Source organism: Rhinolophus hipposideros (genome assembly GCF_964194185.1).
Source record: "Rhinolophus hipposideros genome assembly, chromosome: 15".
In the NCBI taxonomy this organism is placed as follows: domain Eukaryota; kingdom Metazoa; phylum Chordata; class Mammalia; order Chiroptera; family Rhinolophidae; genus Rhinolophus; species Rhinolophus hipposideros.
In genome coordinates, this window is record NC_138061.1 from 11,643,964 (window position 1) to 11,661,870 (window position 17,907).

General features: G+C 40.5%; 1 protein-coding gene across 5 annotated transcripts in view; it reads left to right on the forward strand.

Annotated features, from left to right (window-relative positions):
- Positions 1–4,394: 4,394 nt before the first annotated feature.
- The window catches only part of SHTN1 (shootin 1), a 98,845-nt gene continuing 85,332 nt past the window's right edge, over positions 4,395–17,907 (forward strand). For 3 of the 5 annotated variants that reach the window (XM_081074996.1, XM_081074997.1, XM_081074998.1), the window contains exon 1: positions 4,695–4,891. In XM_081074996.1, coding sequence (XP_080931122.1) covers positions 4,834–4,891 — 58 coding nt within the window. In that variant the 5' untranslated portion in view covers positions 4,695–4,833. Of the gene's footprint in view, positions 4,892–17,907 lie in introns of all 5 variants that reach the window. The other 2 variants (XM_081074995.1, XM_081074999.1) reach the window with 2 other exon arrangements.

The following is a 17,907-nucleotide window of genomic DNA, read 5'->3' on the forward strand; positions in this document are numbered from 1 at the left end:
AGTGAAATCACAGGGTTCTCTGCTTTTTCTGTCTGACTTATTTCACTTAGCATCATACTCTCAAGATCCATCCACGTTGTCACAAATATTCCTTGATTATTTTTTATACATCTTTTTTTTAAACCGATTTAAAGAGTATTTTTTCAGAATAGTTCTGGGTTCACAGCAAATGGAGAGGAAGGTACAGAGGTGTCCCATAAACCCCCTGCCCCTACATATGCATGGTTTCCCCCAATATCAACATCTATCACCAAAAGTGGTACATTTATCACAATTGATCAATGTACATGGACACATTGTAATCATCCAAAATCCATAGTTTACATACGATTCACTCTTGGTGTTGTACATTATTTGTGTTTGAACAAATGTATAATTACATGTATCCAGTATTATAGTATCGTGAGGTGTCTATCATTCACTGCCCTAGATTTTTAAAATTGAGATATAATTCATACACATACATGTATTTTTTCAAAATCTTTTTTTGCCGTGTGTTTCATTTTGGATTGTTTCAGTTGCTGTGCTTCAAGACCACTGCTCCTCTACATTGTCTAATTTGGGGTACATCCAATCTGGTGTATGCAGGGCTTTTGTATTTTTTTCATTTCTGATATTGTGTTCTCTTCTAGTTCCATTGGAGTATTTTTTTATAACTCCGGTGTCTCTCATCTTGTTTGCTTCCCTTTATCTCTTTTCTATATATCTTTGATCATATTGATAAGCCTTATACTGTTGCTGATAAAGTCCTAGTGTGCTAATTTCATCATGTCATTTGTTTTTATTGACTGATTTTTTTCCTTCATTATGAGTTATGTTTTTCCTCTTTGCTTACTGTAATGTTTGAATGCTGGATATTGAGAAGTTTACATTGTTGAATGTTGAATTGTGTTGTAATCCTTTAATGATTACAACGTTAAATAATAAGTCCGCCATCACTTTTATTGTTGTTCTCCTGTAAGTAACGTGGACTTTTGTTTGGCTGCTTTTAAGACCTGAATGTTTAGTTTTTAGCAGTTTGACTCTGAGGCCTAGCCATGGTCCTTGTATTCCTTCTGCATTATTCATAAAGAGACAAATATTAGTAACTCAAATATTTAAGAATTTGAGAATAGCTAATTATTCATCGATATAATGAATGGCATTGAATAAATATGTAGATTATGTTCGTACAAGATAAAGTACATATAATGTGTAGAAAAAAGAAGAAATTTAACTATACAAAGATCTAAAAATGAAAATATTTGTATTCGAAACATATTTAAGAGTTATGTAAAGAGTGTATTAAGAAAAATTTTTCTTCCTCTGAAAATCTGTTTTTTAAAACAGCTTTATTGAGATATAATTAACATATCATAAAATTCTCCCATGCAGATGTAAAGTACATCATAGGGAATACAGTCAGTGGTATTGTAATGGCTATGTACGGTGTCAGAGGGGTAGTAGACTTGTTGGGGTTCTCACTTTGTGAGGGTGTAAATGTCTAATCAATATGTTGTTTTGTACACCTGAGACTAATAGAAAACATTCTCCCATGCAAAATGTACACTTAAAGTGTACAATTCTATGGTTTTGAATATATTCAGTTGTACAACCATCACCAGTCAATTTTAGAAAACTTTATCACTCCAACAAGAAATACCACACCTTTTAGCACCTACTTCCTATTTTCTCCAATGCCCTCTGTCCTAGACAATCAATTAACTTGCTCTCTCTATGGATTTGCCTATTCTGAGAGTTCTATATAAATGGAATCATACAATATCTGGTGTTTTCTGTCTGGCTTTTTTCACTTAGCATAATGTTTTCAAAGTTCATCCATGTTGTAGCATATATCAACTTTATTTCTTTTTATTGTTAATATTCCAACATTATCACTTTCATACATAATTAACATTACAATAAATAGGTCTGTCTGTAACACCTTTTAGGATAGATTCCATAATATGGAATTAATATTGGGATCAAAGGAAATGACCGTTTTTTTCTTATTGTATTGTGATCTTATTTATCTATATACTTTAAAAGATTTACCTAAATAATGCGAATGTACTTTAATTTCAGGAAAATACAAACAAACATGAAAAAGAAAATCCTTTTGATCACTCTTCTTTCCTACTCCACTCCCTGCTTGGGTCTGTTCATCTACTTTTTACCCCTAGAGGCAGCCATTATCCTGAATTTGGTGCATATACTTCCCATGCTTTTAAAAAGTCTCACCTTCCCCCCTCTCTGTATATGTATAGATACATACATTTTTAATGTTTTTTAATTACATGTTATATGGAAGTTTATAAGTCCAGTGGGATGCCTGCAATATAAATCCCCATGTGCATTATTAAAAAGAACAAAAACTAATTATATCACTACTATCCTTTCCATCAATATTCATATAATATAAATAAACCATAGTGTAATGGGAGAGCTGAATCCCAATAATTGACTCTAATAGCCATCCTAATAATTCATTCCTTGCCCTCAAGATAATACCATATTGTATGTCAGGAGGCTATTTTAATTTCAAGGAAGGTAAACAGGATTAATTTCAAGGAGCTGCAGATTCAGTGTGGGACCAAAGCACTCAGTTTGATTGTAGATTTGATAATTAATTAACTCATTCTTAAACTCCAAAAGTGCTACCTAATTACTATATGATTGAAGTAGACAATTAAATCAGTCATTTAAAAAAATAGAACTTGGTGAACTAACCCAAATATTGAACAGGTACTCTGCTGATATTTGGTTGCCTATGAGAAGATATTTCTGGTTATTTAGATTTAGAGGAGGCTAGCTCTAGGATTGCCCAACACTCAGGCTGCCTGATCGGGTTTAACAGGTTTCCTGGCTGCCGGGCAAAACTGACATAGTCGTGATTTGTTACCCAATCTCTTGATTATTTTTCTGGAAAGAAATTGTTTCTTTATACAAAATACCTGGTGGAAGCACATAGCCTTCATATTTTCATGTAGCTAAGTCTGAATTGTTTCATGTTTCCTGGGCCTTCTTTAAACTGAGGATTAAAAATGAAATCTCAGGGCAGAGGCCATTTGGTTATTGACTGGGGGATCTTCATGGCAGCTGATCTGCAACTGTCTTAAACTATCATATGAAAAACTAGAAATAATTGAATAATAAGATCCCGTACGAAAATTATTTTTGAAGTGTCAAAATTTTAATCCACTCTATTTAAAAATGCTAGACTGCCCTTTTAGATCATTCTACCACTGAATTATCACCTGTGCTAAACTATTACATCATCTTTGTTAGGAGAAAGCAGCGATATCATTTTTTTCAAGTTTGTTTTGAGTTATAATTTAGTAGGAGTTATCAGATACTAGTTACAGCATTTATCTATATTTCAGCCCCTCATCTCTCATGGAGAAACCCACTCATAATATTTTCATAAAATAGCCAGTGAGGAATGAGCAGACACATCAAGAGTTTTGAGGTTGAGGAGAATGAACATGTTCAGTAAGTCTAATTTAATTTGGATTTACATTGGATGCTTAATGATCAGTGTAAAAAAACCTGCCTGTTTTAGCTTATCATTAGCATCTACAACCCTTTTTCCACAGACCGGTACCCTTAGAAAGAATGCTTATCCTACGTCGAATTCTGGATGTGATGCTTTGTATAGCTTCCTCTCCCTGTTCAATCCTTACAATTCTTCCTGAAGAGTAGGTGTTAGTATGATTCCCATTCTTCAGATGACATTCAAAGAGGTCAGGAGACTGACCAGCAATTGGGGGTGGGGCAGAACCATTTTGAAGTCTGGCAGGCCTGCCGCCCCTCTTCTGGTCAGGGTGTAACCCCGAGCTGGGGTCAAACAGTGCAGAGGGCAGTGTGGTGGGGCACAGGCTGGGCTTCACTGTGCTAGGCTCTGCTACCGGGCAGCTGTGTGACCTTGGACATTCGGACTGCCGTGGCAGCCTCGCTAAAGAGAAGGTCCTCCCAATCACGAACCAGATGATCCGTGAAGACCTGCGACCCACGTGCTGCAGGGCCCACGTTGTGACAGCCTCTCAACCCCAGGGAGCTGGAGAAAGTCAGCTCTGGCCCTGGGAACTGTTACTACCACGCCCTCCTTCACTCACTGTGTGTTAACTTACCCAGCCGGCCTGTTTCAGTCTGTTTGCTTTTCGCGGTGCAAAACGTACACCACCGAGCCTGCCCCTGCCGCACCTAGGTTTTTCCACACCGCCCCCCAAATCCACTGTGTGAGAACTGGGGAAGGAGCCTGGATGCGTATTGCCCATTGCGCCCCACTCCACATCCGTGGCTCGCTGAGACCCGCCCTCGGGTAGCGTTCAAAGTGGGGTTCCTACAGACGCTGCAGATCCGAGGCCGTTCTTCTTCTGCGTTCTCGTCTTGGTGTCCGGAGCGTGGGTGGAGGCGGAGGAAAGGCGCGCAGGAGCGAGCCAGCGCGAACGCACGCAGGCCCGCGGCCCGCTCGCCCTCCCTCCTGCGCAACCTGCCGTGCGGGCCTCCGCGTAGAAAGCCGAGCCGCTCGCAGCGGCGGGCGCGGCCAGGGCTGCGGCCCCGGGGTCACCGCAGTCCCCCCCCCACCTCCTGCCCTCGGGCTGCCGGTGAATCCCCGCCCCCTCCCAAGCCCCGCCGTCCGCCTGCAGGTGAAGCCACCCAGGCCGCCGAGTAGGTGCGCGGGGATGATCTCACTCGCCCGCTCCGCGCCTGGAGGAGGAGGAGCGGGAGGAAATCCAACTTCCGGGTAGTGAAGCCGCACGCCGTCGGCATCTTGCTTTTTCTTCCCCCTCCCCCCGTGGTATCCCTTGCCGCTCCCCTCCTTTCCTTTTATTCGCGACCCAACCTGCCAAAATGAACAGCTCGGACGAGGAGAAGCAGTTGCAGCTCATCACCAGTCTGAAGGAGCAAGGTAGGCGGGCGCGCGGCCGCCAGGTGCGGGCAGCCGCGGCCCGAGAGCCGGGACGGCGCCAGGGCGCAGGGTGCAGGGCTCGTGGCAGCCGGGCGGGAGGTATAGCGGCCCCTGTGGTCACCCCAGTGCCTCCGTTGCCCGTGGAGAGGCAGTTTTCGCGCCCTGTGCGCTTTGGAGAGCGCAGGGCGGAAGGTGCCAGGGAGTGTCAGGCCCGGCTGTGCGGGACGCGCTACCGCTGGCTGCTTGGGCGGTCAGGCTTAGGGGAAGGGGCAGGGATTTGGCGCGGACTGGGTCCCACGGGACCCCCTTTTCAGGCGGGTGGGCAGAAGCGGGTGGGGCTGGGTATCTTGGAAGGGGTCGATGGGGGCTGCTCAGCTGGCCCTGCGCCCTAGTCTTGGCCCCACCCTTGCACATGGGCGCGGGGAGGCCTTCGGCGCTGCGCTACAGCCTTTCCAGTTTTTCATCTCGTTTGCTGTAGTTCCTATTTCTTTACCCAGCTGGGATTTTCAGACCATGATGTGTTTTTATCACTTCCCATTTTTAGCAATTTATTAGTCAGTGAGTCAACCCCCTGCCTGTGTCGGGCTTCCTGAATTAAGACTTGGCTCTCGACCACTGCAAGGCCATGCCATGTACAGTGCATGCATTTCTACACTGCCTGATAACTGGAGAGCATCCCTTAGTAAAGAATTGTTTTAATCATCTTCATCACTTACCACACTTCTAAACAAAGCCAAATTAAAATGAACCTGACACTTTTGAAATTTAAAATTATCATTACCCTGACCATAGGTGGCCTGAGAATAAGGGTCAGGAAAGAGAGGAACCATACAAATTTAGGAAGTAAAAACGTGTAGGAGCATGTGCTTTTCTGACTAACTTGGTGACATGGCCACGATGTGGAAGGGCCACAGAGGGCCCCTTCTCTGTGGCTAATCCTGGTGTTTAGTCACAGCTCTTTCACTTCTCTTGGCTCAACTCCCCAACTCGATGAACTTGGAAGAGTCGCTGTCCCTTTCATGGGTCTTGTGGTTCATCAAGCCTTACTTGACTAAACCAGATGATTTCATGAAGTCCTGTCCAGTATGAGGACCTGTTGCTTCTTCAAACCACCCGCGTACCATTAGGAAGTGTATGTGGATCCCGTGGGAGTACACACCCCTGGAAACAAAACTCTGTTTACTGTGTGAGCTTGTTGACGACTGTGAGACCTTGGGAAAATTATTTAACCTCACTAAAATGGTCAAAACTCAGTCCTCGTGGTATCTAGCCTCTAGAAAGTACTGGATTAATGTTAATGGATTTTACCTTCCCAGGACCATCGTAGATTAGCCCAAAGTCGTAAAGTCACAGGCATCAATGAATCTAGTGGGTGGGGAAGTATCTTTATCTGGGATTTCTCAAGTGTTTTAGTGAGGGGCTGGATTCTATGAGTAGTTTTTAAATTTCTAATAAATTTATTTCTGATAAAATAAATTTCTAAACATAAAGACCTTTTTTTAAAATTAAAGTATAGGTGACGAAATACTATATTAATTTCAGATGTACCACATATTGATTCGACATTTATATACCTTACGATGTGATCACCACGATAAGTCTAGTAGCCATCTGTCATTGTACAAAGTTATTATGACATTATTGAGTATATTCCCTGTGCTGTGCATTACATCCCTATGATTTATTTATTTTATAACTGGAAGTTTGTACCTCTTATTCCCCTTCGCCTTTTCCATCCTTCCCAAAAGACTCTTAATTCATATTCCAGACTATTGGAGATTTCATTATTGGTAATATCTGCTAGTGGATACCAGATCTTTAATGGATGGTCAGTTTTCAAAGAGTGATAAGGAATTCCACTTCTTTTCATTCTGCATGTAATTTCAGGTTTCTTAATTTTTGCCAATCTGATGAACAAAAATGGTACCTTTAAAAATTTGTATTGTGTGATTGTTAGTGATATTTGAAATCTTTTTACATCTTTATTGTCCGTTGAGGTTCCATCGTTTCCATCCTTCCTTGTTGAGTTTTAAGTCTGAAATTTGAACCCATTCCCCAAGAGGGTGTTCAGAAAGAAGGCGCCTCTTTACTGCAAATGGCATTGCTGACAGCAGCCTTCCCTAATGTGCAGCCGTCAGTGGTATGGGGAATAAGGTTGCTTTTGACAAAAGTTGTGAAATGTAATGACGGAGTCTGTCATAATATGAACAATCTCTAATTTATACTTACCATTCCCTAAGCTCTGTGTCTTATAAATCACACCCACTTCTGAATTACTTCAAAACATTGTATGTTCCCTTCTAGTGAATGGTATAATTAGCTATATTATGTCTTTCTAGGAAGTTATATTATGTCCCTTTAAAAAAAAATTAGCCAGTGTGCGATTGCTTATGTTCAAGCAGATGTTGAGGTAATGAGGTAATTCTCCTTTTGTCTTTTTGGGGGCTTTATTTTATTGGACTGATTGACATCTTTAATGCACTGAGACATGGCAACTTAGGATACTATTTCCAATGCATATTTCCTAGCTACTAAAGTGGACATTTCCCTTACAAAACATCATACAATTTGCTCCCCCTCCAGAATTCTGTTGGGAAATGATAGCTTAGCATTTGTTTAAGGTACATGATTTTCTTTGTAATGTATTCAACCCACATGCATTGAATATTCATAACCAGGCACTGTGCTAGGCATCAGAGATCTAGGGATGAATAAAACCTTGTCCCTGCTGTTGAGAAGTTCCTAGTCTAGAGATGGTGGTAGGCATGTAAATTCCAGGAAGAGTGTCTAAGTGGCCTAGTTTGGGTCATGTGTTTAAATCCTTTGGCCAGGGAGGGGCAGGGCACCTTGATTGACAGTCCCCACAAAGACCAGTGGATTGGAGTAGTTATTCAAAAAAGAATGGGGTGCTATTACCAGAGGAAGGGATGCAGGCCGGGCAGACACAAACAATGTCTGTCCACTAAACTGGTCAGCATAGTAACATTGTGTCATGTGGAACTTGTTGAGGAAATTTTGAAGACAGTGATTGCCACTTAACCATAAGGATGTTTTAATGTACGACCAACAACCACCACCACCACCACCACTAAATCAAAAGTTATGGGCTGTTCTTGAGCTAACACTGTTTAAAATGGATTTCCTATGGTAAGATAATTAATTGGTTTTAAAGCAAGGTAATCTCCTTTCTCCTTTAGAGTTACTATTATTACTATAGTAATTAATTAGTAATAATTAATAATTATAGTTACTATAGAGTTACTATTATTTTCCCCAAGATTATTGAGATAATGCTTAAGGTTCAGATAGAAATTTAGTCAAGCTTATTCTTAGAGCTGAGTTAGTAATTAAAAGAGGCATCCAACATTCCCTTGGCTTCTGGGCTAGAAAGTAGCTAGCGCATTATTTTAACAAAAGGGGCTGGAGCTGTTGCTTACCACACTGACCATGTTGGTCTGGAAAAGCTGAAGCATTGTCAGTCTTCGATCCATCCAGACAGAGTCAGTCAGACTATTTCTGTAAGTGGCCGGATAAGTGTTTTAGGCTTTGTGGGTCACATGGTTTTTGTTGTAAACCAGCATACTTATTAAAAATGCCAACTTCCTCCCAAAGTTGGTGAGCCACTGCTGAAGGGACACCAATTGAGCCAACTCTCCATGAGGTGGACACTTAGTATGTGCTAAGGAACTACGTCTTCTAGCCAGAATGTCACTGTTCACTTAACACAGGGGTGTCCAAACTTTTTTCAGTGGTTTTCACCAAGGGCCATATGCGGTAAAATACACAGACAGCCGGACCACTCACTAGAGGTGAAGTACGTATTGCCTCACCTGGTTTATTTAAGTAAACTAAATATATTTTTGGAATTTGCTACGGGCCAATTAACAATGGATTGCTGGCCACAGTTGGCCCGTGGGCCGCAGTTTGGACAGCCCTGAACTTAACACTTCCATTACGTAGATAAAAACGAAACCAAACGTACTTACAGAAAAAAAAGCATATGAAGTGAAAAGTACAGTGCTTGTTCCCTTTAATTCATTGTTTCTCAATCTCTATTTCACTATACTCTCCTAAGGAGTCCTTTTATACATTTCCCTCACTAATCACTCGCCATCCCCATGAAATATTAACGCCACAGATAAACTGTACACCTTTTTGTGTATTGTGATCCTTTGGGTGGCTACAAGCCATTGTATAACCTGAGGTTCTTTTCCTCTTTGAGGGTGCTGTCACCCCGTTGATGCATGGTGCTCTAACCCCATTTCCATTCCTCAGGGTTATCTACTGTTTTGTATTTCCTCCCCGAAATTTTGTGTTCTTTGCACGTTATTTATCACTTAATGTACATTATAGAATTCATATCCGTACGTGCAGAGTTAAATCTTTAAAGATTGAGTGGATAGTGTTCCACTGTACGGCTCTCCCACAATGTAGTTAACATGCTCTTGATGGACACTTTTGTGTTTTGGATTTTTTGTTTTGTTTTGTTTTTGCTGTTAAAAATAATGCTTCCAGCAATAGATAAGAGTTGGAGACATCAGTATGAACTCATGTTTAGCTTAATACAGCTATAGATGGCTACATTTAGAAATATTTATAGGTATGTGTACATACATTGGGTTAATATGCACATAGTCAGCTGAGAGCCTAGATGTAGTTCCAGAATGTGGCTTCTAATTAATACCATTCTCTTATAAAAGGAAGTAGACGCCTGGGAAAAATTGCTGATAACTAGGACTAGGGTGTTGGGGGCAGAAAATATACAGGATGAACCTGGATCATCTTGTATCAGAAATTAAGGAAGTGCTCAAACAAGTAAGTCCACAATGATGGGGATATGTCAAAGAGATACAAGAACCAATGGAAAGAGCTTCCAGTGGGCAAAGATGGAACCATTTGAACAACAAAATATTGAGTTATAACCCAAAGGATAAAATAAATATTCATGAGTCCAAACTGATATAAATAAATGATTGAATAAATAAGCAGGGTGAAGAGACAAATCTTCCATGCAAACAATTCCAAATAATTTATGTAGATACGTCCGCTCAAACAGGAGGAACATAACACCCTGTTCCTTCAGTGAGGGGTAAGCATAGTGATTTTCTTCCAAAGAGGACAGTATGGGAGGGGGGCGGGGAAAGTGACTACAGTGGAGAAATCTGACAGACATTACCTCAGCTAGGTGATCGGGGTCAACTTCAATGGTGATTTAAGTCATGTTCATAGTATGCTCCTTTGACAAGAGACGATGAAAATGGCACTTTGCCTCTGTGTCTTTCCCAAAAAACCTATAGTCCCAGTCTAATCATGAGGAAAACATCAGACAAATCTCAATTGAGGGATAGTCTACAAAAAATGACCAGTACTCCTCAAAACTGTCAAGGTCATGAAAAACAAGGAAAGTCTGAGAAACCATCAAGCCAAGAGGTATCTAAAGAGACAGGACAACTGAATGTAATGTGGTATCTGGATGGGATCCTGGAACAAAAATAGAACATTAAGTAAAAACTAAGGAAATACCAATAAAGTATGGACTTTCCTTCATAACAATGTGTCATTACTGATTAATTGTAATAAATGTACCATACTAATGTAGAATGTTGATAATAGAAACTGAGTGAAGAATATCTGGGAACTCTCTATCTTTGCAATTTTGCTGCAAATCTAAAGCTTATAAAAATAAAAGTTTATTGAAAATAATAGTGCTGCTTCTATCCTTGTACACATATATCTGTCAGCATAGCTGTAGGAAAAGTTCTCAGAAGTGGAATTGTTGGATCCAAAAAGTACGTCTATCTTAAATTTTGTTGTGCTGTAGATTTTATTCTATAAAGGTGTTACATAGCCAGGCTTTGCTTTAAAATGTAGAAGGAACACAGCTTTTGTTTTTCTCTGCTTACCATGCTGCCTAAACATTTTAAACATTAGAACATGACTTCTGAAATTTTTGTATGGTACATTGAACAGTAATACATGAGGTCTGACAATTAAGTTCGCGAACTCATCCTAGAAAAAGCGCTACAGACGTCATTGCTGAATAACACTACGGTCACCTTCGAAGTACTCCCCTTGGGAAGCTGTGCACCAATGCCAGCACCTAGTCCACCGTTCAAAAAAATTTTGGTACTTTTTCTGGAATAACCATCAGAGCTGTCGTCGTATTACCCTTGATGTCCTGAAAATCATCAAAATGTCTTCCTTGCAATATTTCCTTTTTCTTCAAGGAAAAGAAAGAAGTCATTGGGGGCCATATCAGGTGACTAGGGAGGGTGTTCCAATACAGTTATTTGTTTACTGACTAAAAACTCTCTCACAGACAGTGCCGTGTGAGCTGGTGCGTTGTCGTGATGCAAGAGCCATGAATTGGCAAAAATTCACATCATTTTCGTCTAACTTTTTCATTCGTCTTTTCAGCACTTCCAAATAGTACACTTGGTTAACTGTCCACTTGGTACAAATTCATAACGAATAATCTCTCTGACATCAAAAAAGGTTAGCAGCATCGTTGCAACAAGTTCACGAACTTAATTGTCAGACCGCATGTTAGGATCCTTTTAGTTAAAACCCTCATTGGCACAAATTAGTGTCTGAATTCTGCTAAATATATTTGTTTTAAATAAGGCATTTTGGGAGCAGTGTTAGGTTTACAGAAAAATTGAGCAGAAAGTACAGAGAATTATGGCATAGCCCTTCACCTTCCAACCTGCCCTATTCCTTATTATCATCTTGTATTAGTACATTTCTTAGCATTGATGGACCAATATTGGTACATTATCATTTACTAAAGTCTGTAGTTTACATTAGGGTTCATTCTTTACATGGTACATTCAATGGGTTTTGAGAAATGTACCACGATCACATTATTATACCAAATGTCACTTTTCCCAAAATTCCCTCTACCTGCTCATTGCTCCCTCCTTACCTCTAAGCTGGTAACCACTGATATTTTTAGCAGCTCCATAGTTTTGCCTTTTCCAGAATGACATATAGTTGGAATTGTATGGTACATAGATTTTATAGATTGGCTTCTTTCACTTAGCAATATACTTCTAAGCTTCTCCATGTCTTTTGCCAGCTTGATAGCTCATTCATTTCTTTTTATTACTTGTAAGAAATGGATAATACCGCATTGTATGGATGTACTACCGTTTGTTTATCCACTCATCTGTTGATGAACATGTGCCTGCTTCCAAGTCTGGGCAGTTATGAATAAAGCTGCTGTACACATTCATGTGGTGGTCAGGTATGGGGGGGACGGGAAGTGTTCTATAGTGTGGTGAGAAGGTCTCAGTGTCCTACGTCGTGAGCCTGTGCCCCGGGCTGTGACTTCCACAAGTGCTTCTCCATTTTGTTTTTCTCCCCCTTAGCTGAGATAGGAAGACTGGAGGGGTCTGGGTTGTTACCTTTCCTTAAGTCTGTTAGGCTCTGGTAAAAGAATTGCTCTTGAGGGCAGGTCCACTAAGAACAGAATAAGTCACAATGGCTCCTTTCCCCCTCCCCAGCCGGAAGTAGTAGGGACATTTTCTCTGGTACTCACTGTGAGGACCTGGTAGCACTCCTGGAGGTAAAAGTCATTAAAGTGGGGAGGGGGCCCTCCTAAGACTGTTCCACCCCTTGAAGTTTTTAACTCACAAACTTGTTAGACCTGAGCTGCCAGCAGTGTGTCAGTGACAGTGTAGTTGTCCTATCTGGTTGGTGAGCAGGTTCTGCACCGTGGCTTCTGCTCTGATTAAAGTTGTGATGCTTTTGGAGTAGCAATTTGCCCTGTTAATTCTCTGATAGAGCTAAGACGGATTGTTGACTTTTGGCTTGTTCAGTTTTTTTTGGTTGTTGTGAGTACACAAATGACGATTTACAAGCTCCTTACATACCAGACCAGAAACCAGACTTATATCTGTGTTGTAAAGTTCCTCAGTTTCTTTTCCTTTCTGTTGGTTAATTTGAAATCATTAATATAGTTTGTTGAGAGTATTTCTTAAGCATCATTAATTCATTAACACTGAACTATGTGTTCTACCAAGTAATAAGTGAATTTTGGATTTGGCATAATTTCTTTTCAGATATCAAGTCTGTTACCTTTGTTTGCTGATGAGTTTTTCCAGCAGTGTTTTCCGTGGCTTTTCTAATGCTTTCATTAACAAGTGAGGTATAAATGACTTCTCTTTCTACTCTGGCTTTAAAAGCAGGACCCATTGGGATGTACGCAGAAGGGAGTAATGTCCTAATTGCACATTATGTGTTATGACTCATGTCCTCACTCCCCTTCGGTAAGAGGTGTTTCAAGGCTCCATGAGTCTCAAAGATGCAGACTCAGTGGATGAGAATCTACATTAGAAGAGCTGATGAGGCAATGTTTTCTGATTGTACTTGAGGGCTATTTAAAGCTCCATTTTTATAAGTATCCTGTTATAACATATGACGTAAGAGACCCTTTTAATATGGGGAGGAGAGTATGTGCTCTTTTATGATTAGTTCACGTGAAGACTGAGATCCATTCTTCCTTCTTTAATTAACACACGTGGATCAAGTGCCTACTGTATGTCAGGCATCGTGCTAGATGTGGGCACCTCGATGCAGAAAGAATAGTCTTTACCCTAGACGGTTATTTCTGGTCTAGTGCTTTGGCACTCCGCACAGTCATGCTCAGTAACGTTTTTCACATGAACACTAGGACTCAGTAGACTGGTTCTGGTTCCACCATTTCTTACTGTGGGACTTGACTTGTCTGTGTATTCGTGTCTTCACTTTTAAAATCGAGATGTTACCATTTGGCTAAATAGTAAATAGTAATAATTCCTTCAACATGGGCACCCACTCTGTGCTTGGTATTCAGCTTGGTGTGAAGTATACACGTGTAGCAATCAATTAAGTGGGAGAAAAGACAAGAAGACAGACCTGTGCTCCGATCATTTATAACGTTGTATGTAGACGCTCTGTCCGGTAGAGATATATGAACAGTGTACTCTGGTAGCATATTAGAAATACGCATAAGTGCTGATTTTCGCCTGAGGAATATTGGGAGGGTTTCTTGGAAGAAATGACAGTTGAATTGCATTGAAGAGAAGGGGATGGGGAAAGTGGGAAGAGAAAGACTGTCAGGCAGAGGGAAAAATATTTGTAAAGGGACCTGGGTAGTAAAGGTGTTAGAAGGTTCAGGGAAGCATTGGGACTTCGGATGTGATAGAGTGAGTTGTGGTCTCTGAGGCTGAAGGGCAGGGGTGTGGGGGGCTGAGTAGGGTCCAGGTTGTGAAGCTAACATTTAGGGGCTTTTAAACTTGAACAAAATAACCAGGTTTCTGGGTTACTACACTAACTACCTACCTTATAAAAAATGAACTTGGGATAGAGGAAAGCTAAATACGAGGGTTTTGCCATTACTAAGGGTCAGAATTAGGGCAGAGATACTAGCTGTAGGGCAGTAGGCAGATTAGAGAGACGTTCTAAGAGATCTGAGCAGTTTGATCGTCCTTTGGTGGTGGAAGGAAGTGGGGAATCAAGGGTGACCCTGAGGCACTAGCTTGGAGACGAGGCAGGTGAGGACACCAGTGAAAGGAGTTCCTATACTTCATATAGGAAGTAGGAGGAGGTGTGAGTGAATGGGAGTTGATGAGTTCACTTTCTAATGTGTTGACTTTGAGGTGCTTGTAGAGAGAGCTTCTGGACACAGCTGTCCAGACTAGTACTGCCCAGTAGAACTTTCTGCTGTTAGGGAATGTTCTGTGTCCGTGGTCCACTGTGGTAACCACTAACAACATGCAGCTATTGAGCACTTGAAATGTGGCTAGTGCTACTGAAGAGCTGAATTTTAAATTTTACGTAATTTTAATTATTTCCAATGTAAGTAGCCACATGTGGCTGGTGGCTGCCATATTGGACTGTGCAGGTCTTGAACTTATTGGTTGGAATTACTGATCTGGAGCTAATGCTAGAGATAGGGTGATGGACCTACCTGGGAATTTCCAGGGACACTGGACTGACTCTTCAGTGCTAAAACTGGGACGGTCCCAGGGACAGTTTTGTGATGCTGTTCACCCCAGCCGGAGACGTTATTGGCCTGTGGTTAGGAACATCAGTTGTCATGTTTCTGAAACAACTGAGTCGACTCCACTGCTTCCTGGGCTGGCTATGTCATGATGTGCTGCTCGGAAAGAAAATTCCCTTTCTTGGCATTAGGCAGTTAGAAAATAGAAAACCAGCATGATTCTTGATACACGTGCTCTGCCTGATATTCTCCTTGTTTTCTGCACATCTTCCTTTTTCGTCCATTCTGTCCTCTTAGGTAGTGATTCCCTTCCTTGGCTGCACATTAGAATCACCTGGGGTGCTCACTTCTTAAAAAGAAAACAAAAGGATGCCCAAGGTCTGCCCTAGACTAGGTAAGCCTCTTCTTGGAGGAGGATAGTGGTGCCTAGGGCTTCAGGGATTTTCCGCTCTGCCATCTTTCAGGCCATATGTGACAAAAGTAAGACCAGGACAGAGGGCATTAGGGAGAGCCTAATCTCTTGTCATGCGCACAAGATTTGATGTACTTTGCTGTATCAGTGACACCCACCACGGCTAACGTGTATTGAGCACTTAACATGCCTAAGCACTCTGGTGTCTTCCATGTTTACTCACTCGCAATAACAACACTTGCTTAACTAGACAGGTGTAATTAATAGTCCTGTTTTTCAGATGAGAAATCTGAGGAAGATAGAGAGATTAACCAATGTGCCTAAAGTGTCCTGGCTAGTAAGTGCTCAGGCTGGGATTAGACTAGGCTTTTCAGTGACTGTGCTACATGCCCTTGTAGTGCAGTGAAATGTACTCCTCCTGTAAACAGAGATGACGTCTTCCCAAGCTGTGCATATTTCTCATATGGCCGAGAATTGGTCTAATTCATCTTTTCTTTTGCTCTTGTTAATTCAAGATTTGGAGGATTTCCCATCAAATCACTTAAGCTGTGCAATTGAGTTAAAATTTTTTTTCAAACTGTGAGTGAGCCCTTTCTGAAATAATAATAAGGCTTTCTTTGTGACTCTTTAGCATTGCTGAAAAGGAAGTAACTGAATAACAGGTCACTTCAGTTTTTACCAGTTTTGATGAGGATGGGGTTACATATGTATTCACTATGGTGTGTGTGTGTGTGTGTAAATATTGCTTAGAGCAGTGAGCTTGGTTTTTTAACTTCAAAGAAACAAAAATATTAGTAACTGTTTTCCTTCTTTTTTTTTATGCTCTATCTTTTAAGTGCCCCCTTCCTGCTACCAAGTGGTGGAATTCTTCCCATACTTTTTCTCCTTGCCCTGTACCTGGCTTTATTATTTTTTTTAACTAGAACATTATCACACAAAGCAAATTTTCTGTGGTTTCCATTAAGATATGATAGGTGAAGGGTTCTTAATTAACACTTTTCATAAAGAGCTAGTAATTGGGAATCTACAATGTTTCATCTGGAGTCTATTGGCAATATAATGGAAAAATAGTATTGGTATTTTAAAAAAGCCTTCAAAGCATTATCTGATGTTTTCAATAGAAAAAATTTTCTTAATGTCAATATGAGATCATGGTTTTTAAGCCTTTATTATTTGTTTTATATAGCTGCAAAGTAGGTAATCGAGAATAGAGTGGTAAATCATTTTGATTTTTCAGCTTCATCTACAGATACTTTTAAAGGTCAAGTAAACTGAGGCACAGTCTCTCAAAGTATATATTTAATTTTCAAAACAATATTAGATACAATCAGAATATTTGGGTCCATGACCGTACCGTAGACTACCCAATGACATAAGTACATATTTTTAGAATCGCTTAGTTCTTGTTTCTTTCTGTTAAAAAAGGAGGGGGGCGTTTTATTGATTGGTTTTCCCCCCAGAATCAAGAACAATTTAGTTTGTAATCATTGGTTTGGAGTTTGTATGATAGAGGCTGATGAACTGGTGTGCAGAGGGCAGCATTCTGTAGGCGATCAGATCTTTTCTGTTGAAAAAATGTAATTATTTTTAAAAGGGCTGTATATCTTTACGTGTATACATTCAGCTATTTTATGGGCTAAGGAATTTTTAAGGATTCTTTTTGGGTGTGGCTATAATAAAATTGTCCATTAATTCTTACTTAGATGGTCATGGAGGGCTAATAAATTTTGGGGGCGTATGGTGGTATAATCCCATAGATATTTATACATTGGAGTTGGATTTTGAGATTTTGGGCCTACCATCATAGTAGCTATTCTAAACCCTTTGAGACACTATTGGAGGAAATAAAACATGTACTTTACCATGCGAATTGTCTGTTTCTGGGATGTTCTCTGCTCCAGTGGTTAGAATTATACACTTGTAGAATTAATGACCAGATTATCTGGGGTGTTCTTGAAGCCCCTGGTTTCAGATTTTTTATTTCTGTCTTCAGATTACTCTTATTCATAGAAATAGAGAGTTCTGTTTGCCGTTTTTCTTTTAAAGACAAAAGAGATTTTTAAAAAAAGATAAATCCCAATTAAATTTTTCCAAAGTAAAAGTATAAAAATCCCATCTGATGCTTTCTTGGCTCTCGGGTACCAGTGAAGGTGCTGGTCTGGGAACAGTTCTGTTAGGTCCGTCTTAAGACATTGTGTTCCGTCATTAATCCCACATCATCCCTTTTCTTCCCATCATTTGTGCTACATGTAATATTCTCAGCTCTTCAGGATGGTGCTTGGGCTACAAGATGAATGTGGGGGTTCAGGTTGTGTTATTTTTCTGGCAATAGACGGTTTGAAGTAGAAAACGGCTGTTTTTTTCCCCACATAATTGGAGATAGTTCCAAATAATTCACATTATTTTTCCAACCTAGTGAATGAATGTGCCTGGTGTCTGACTTGGTGGTTGATAATCTTGCAGTGTCTGAGCATAGTTGTTATTAGCTGAATGCTCATAGCATGAACTTTTGCTCTGTGAATAAAGCTGATGTGTGACCAGGAGTTGAATATGTACAGCTACTTTATGTTCTGGAGGCTGATTTTAGAAATAAACCTCTGATGACAGCACCATAGCCTA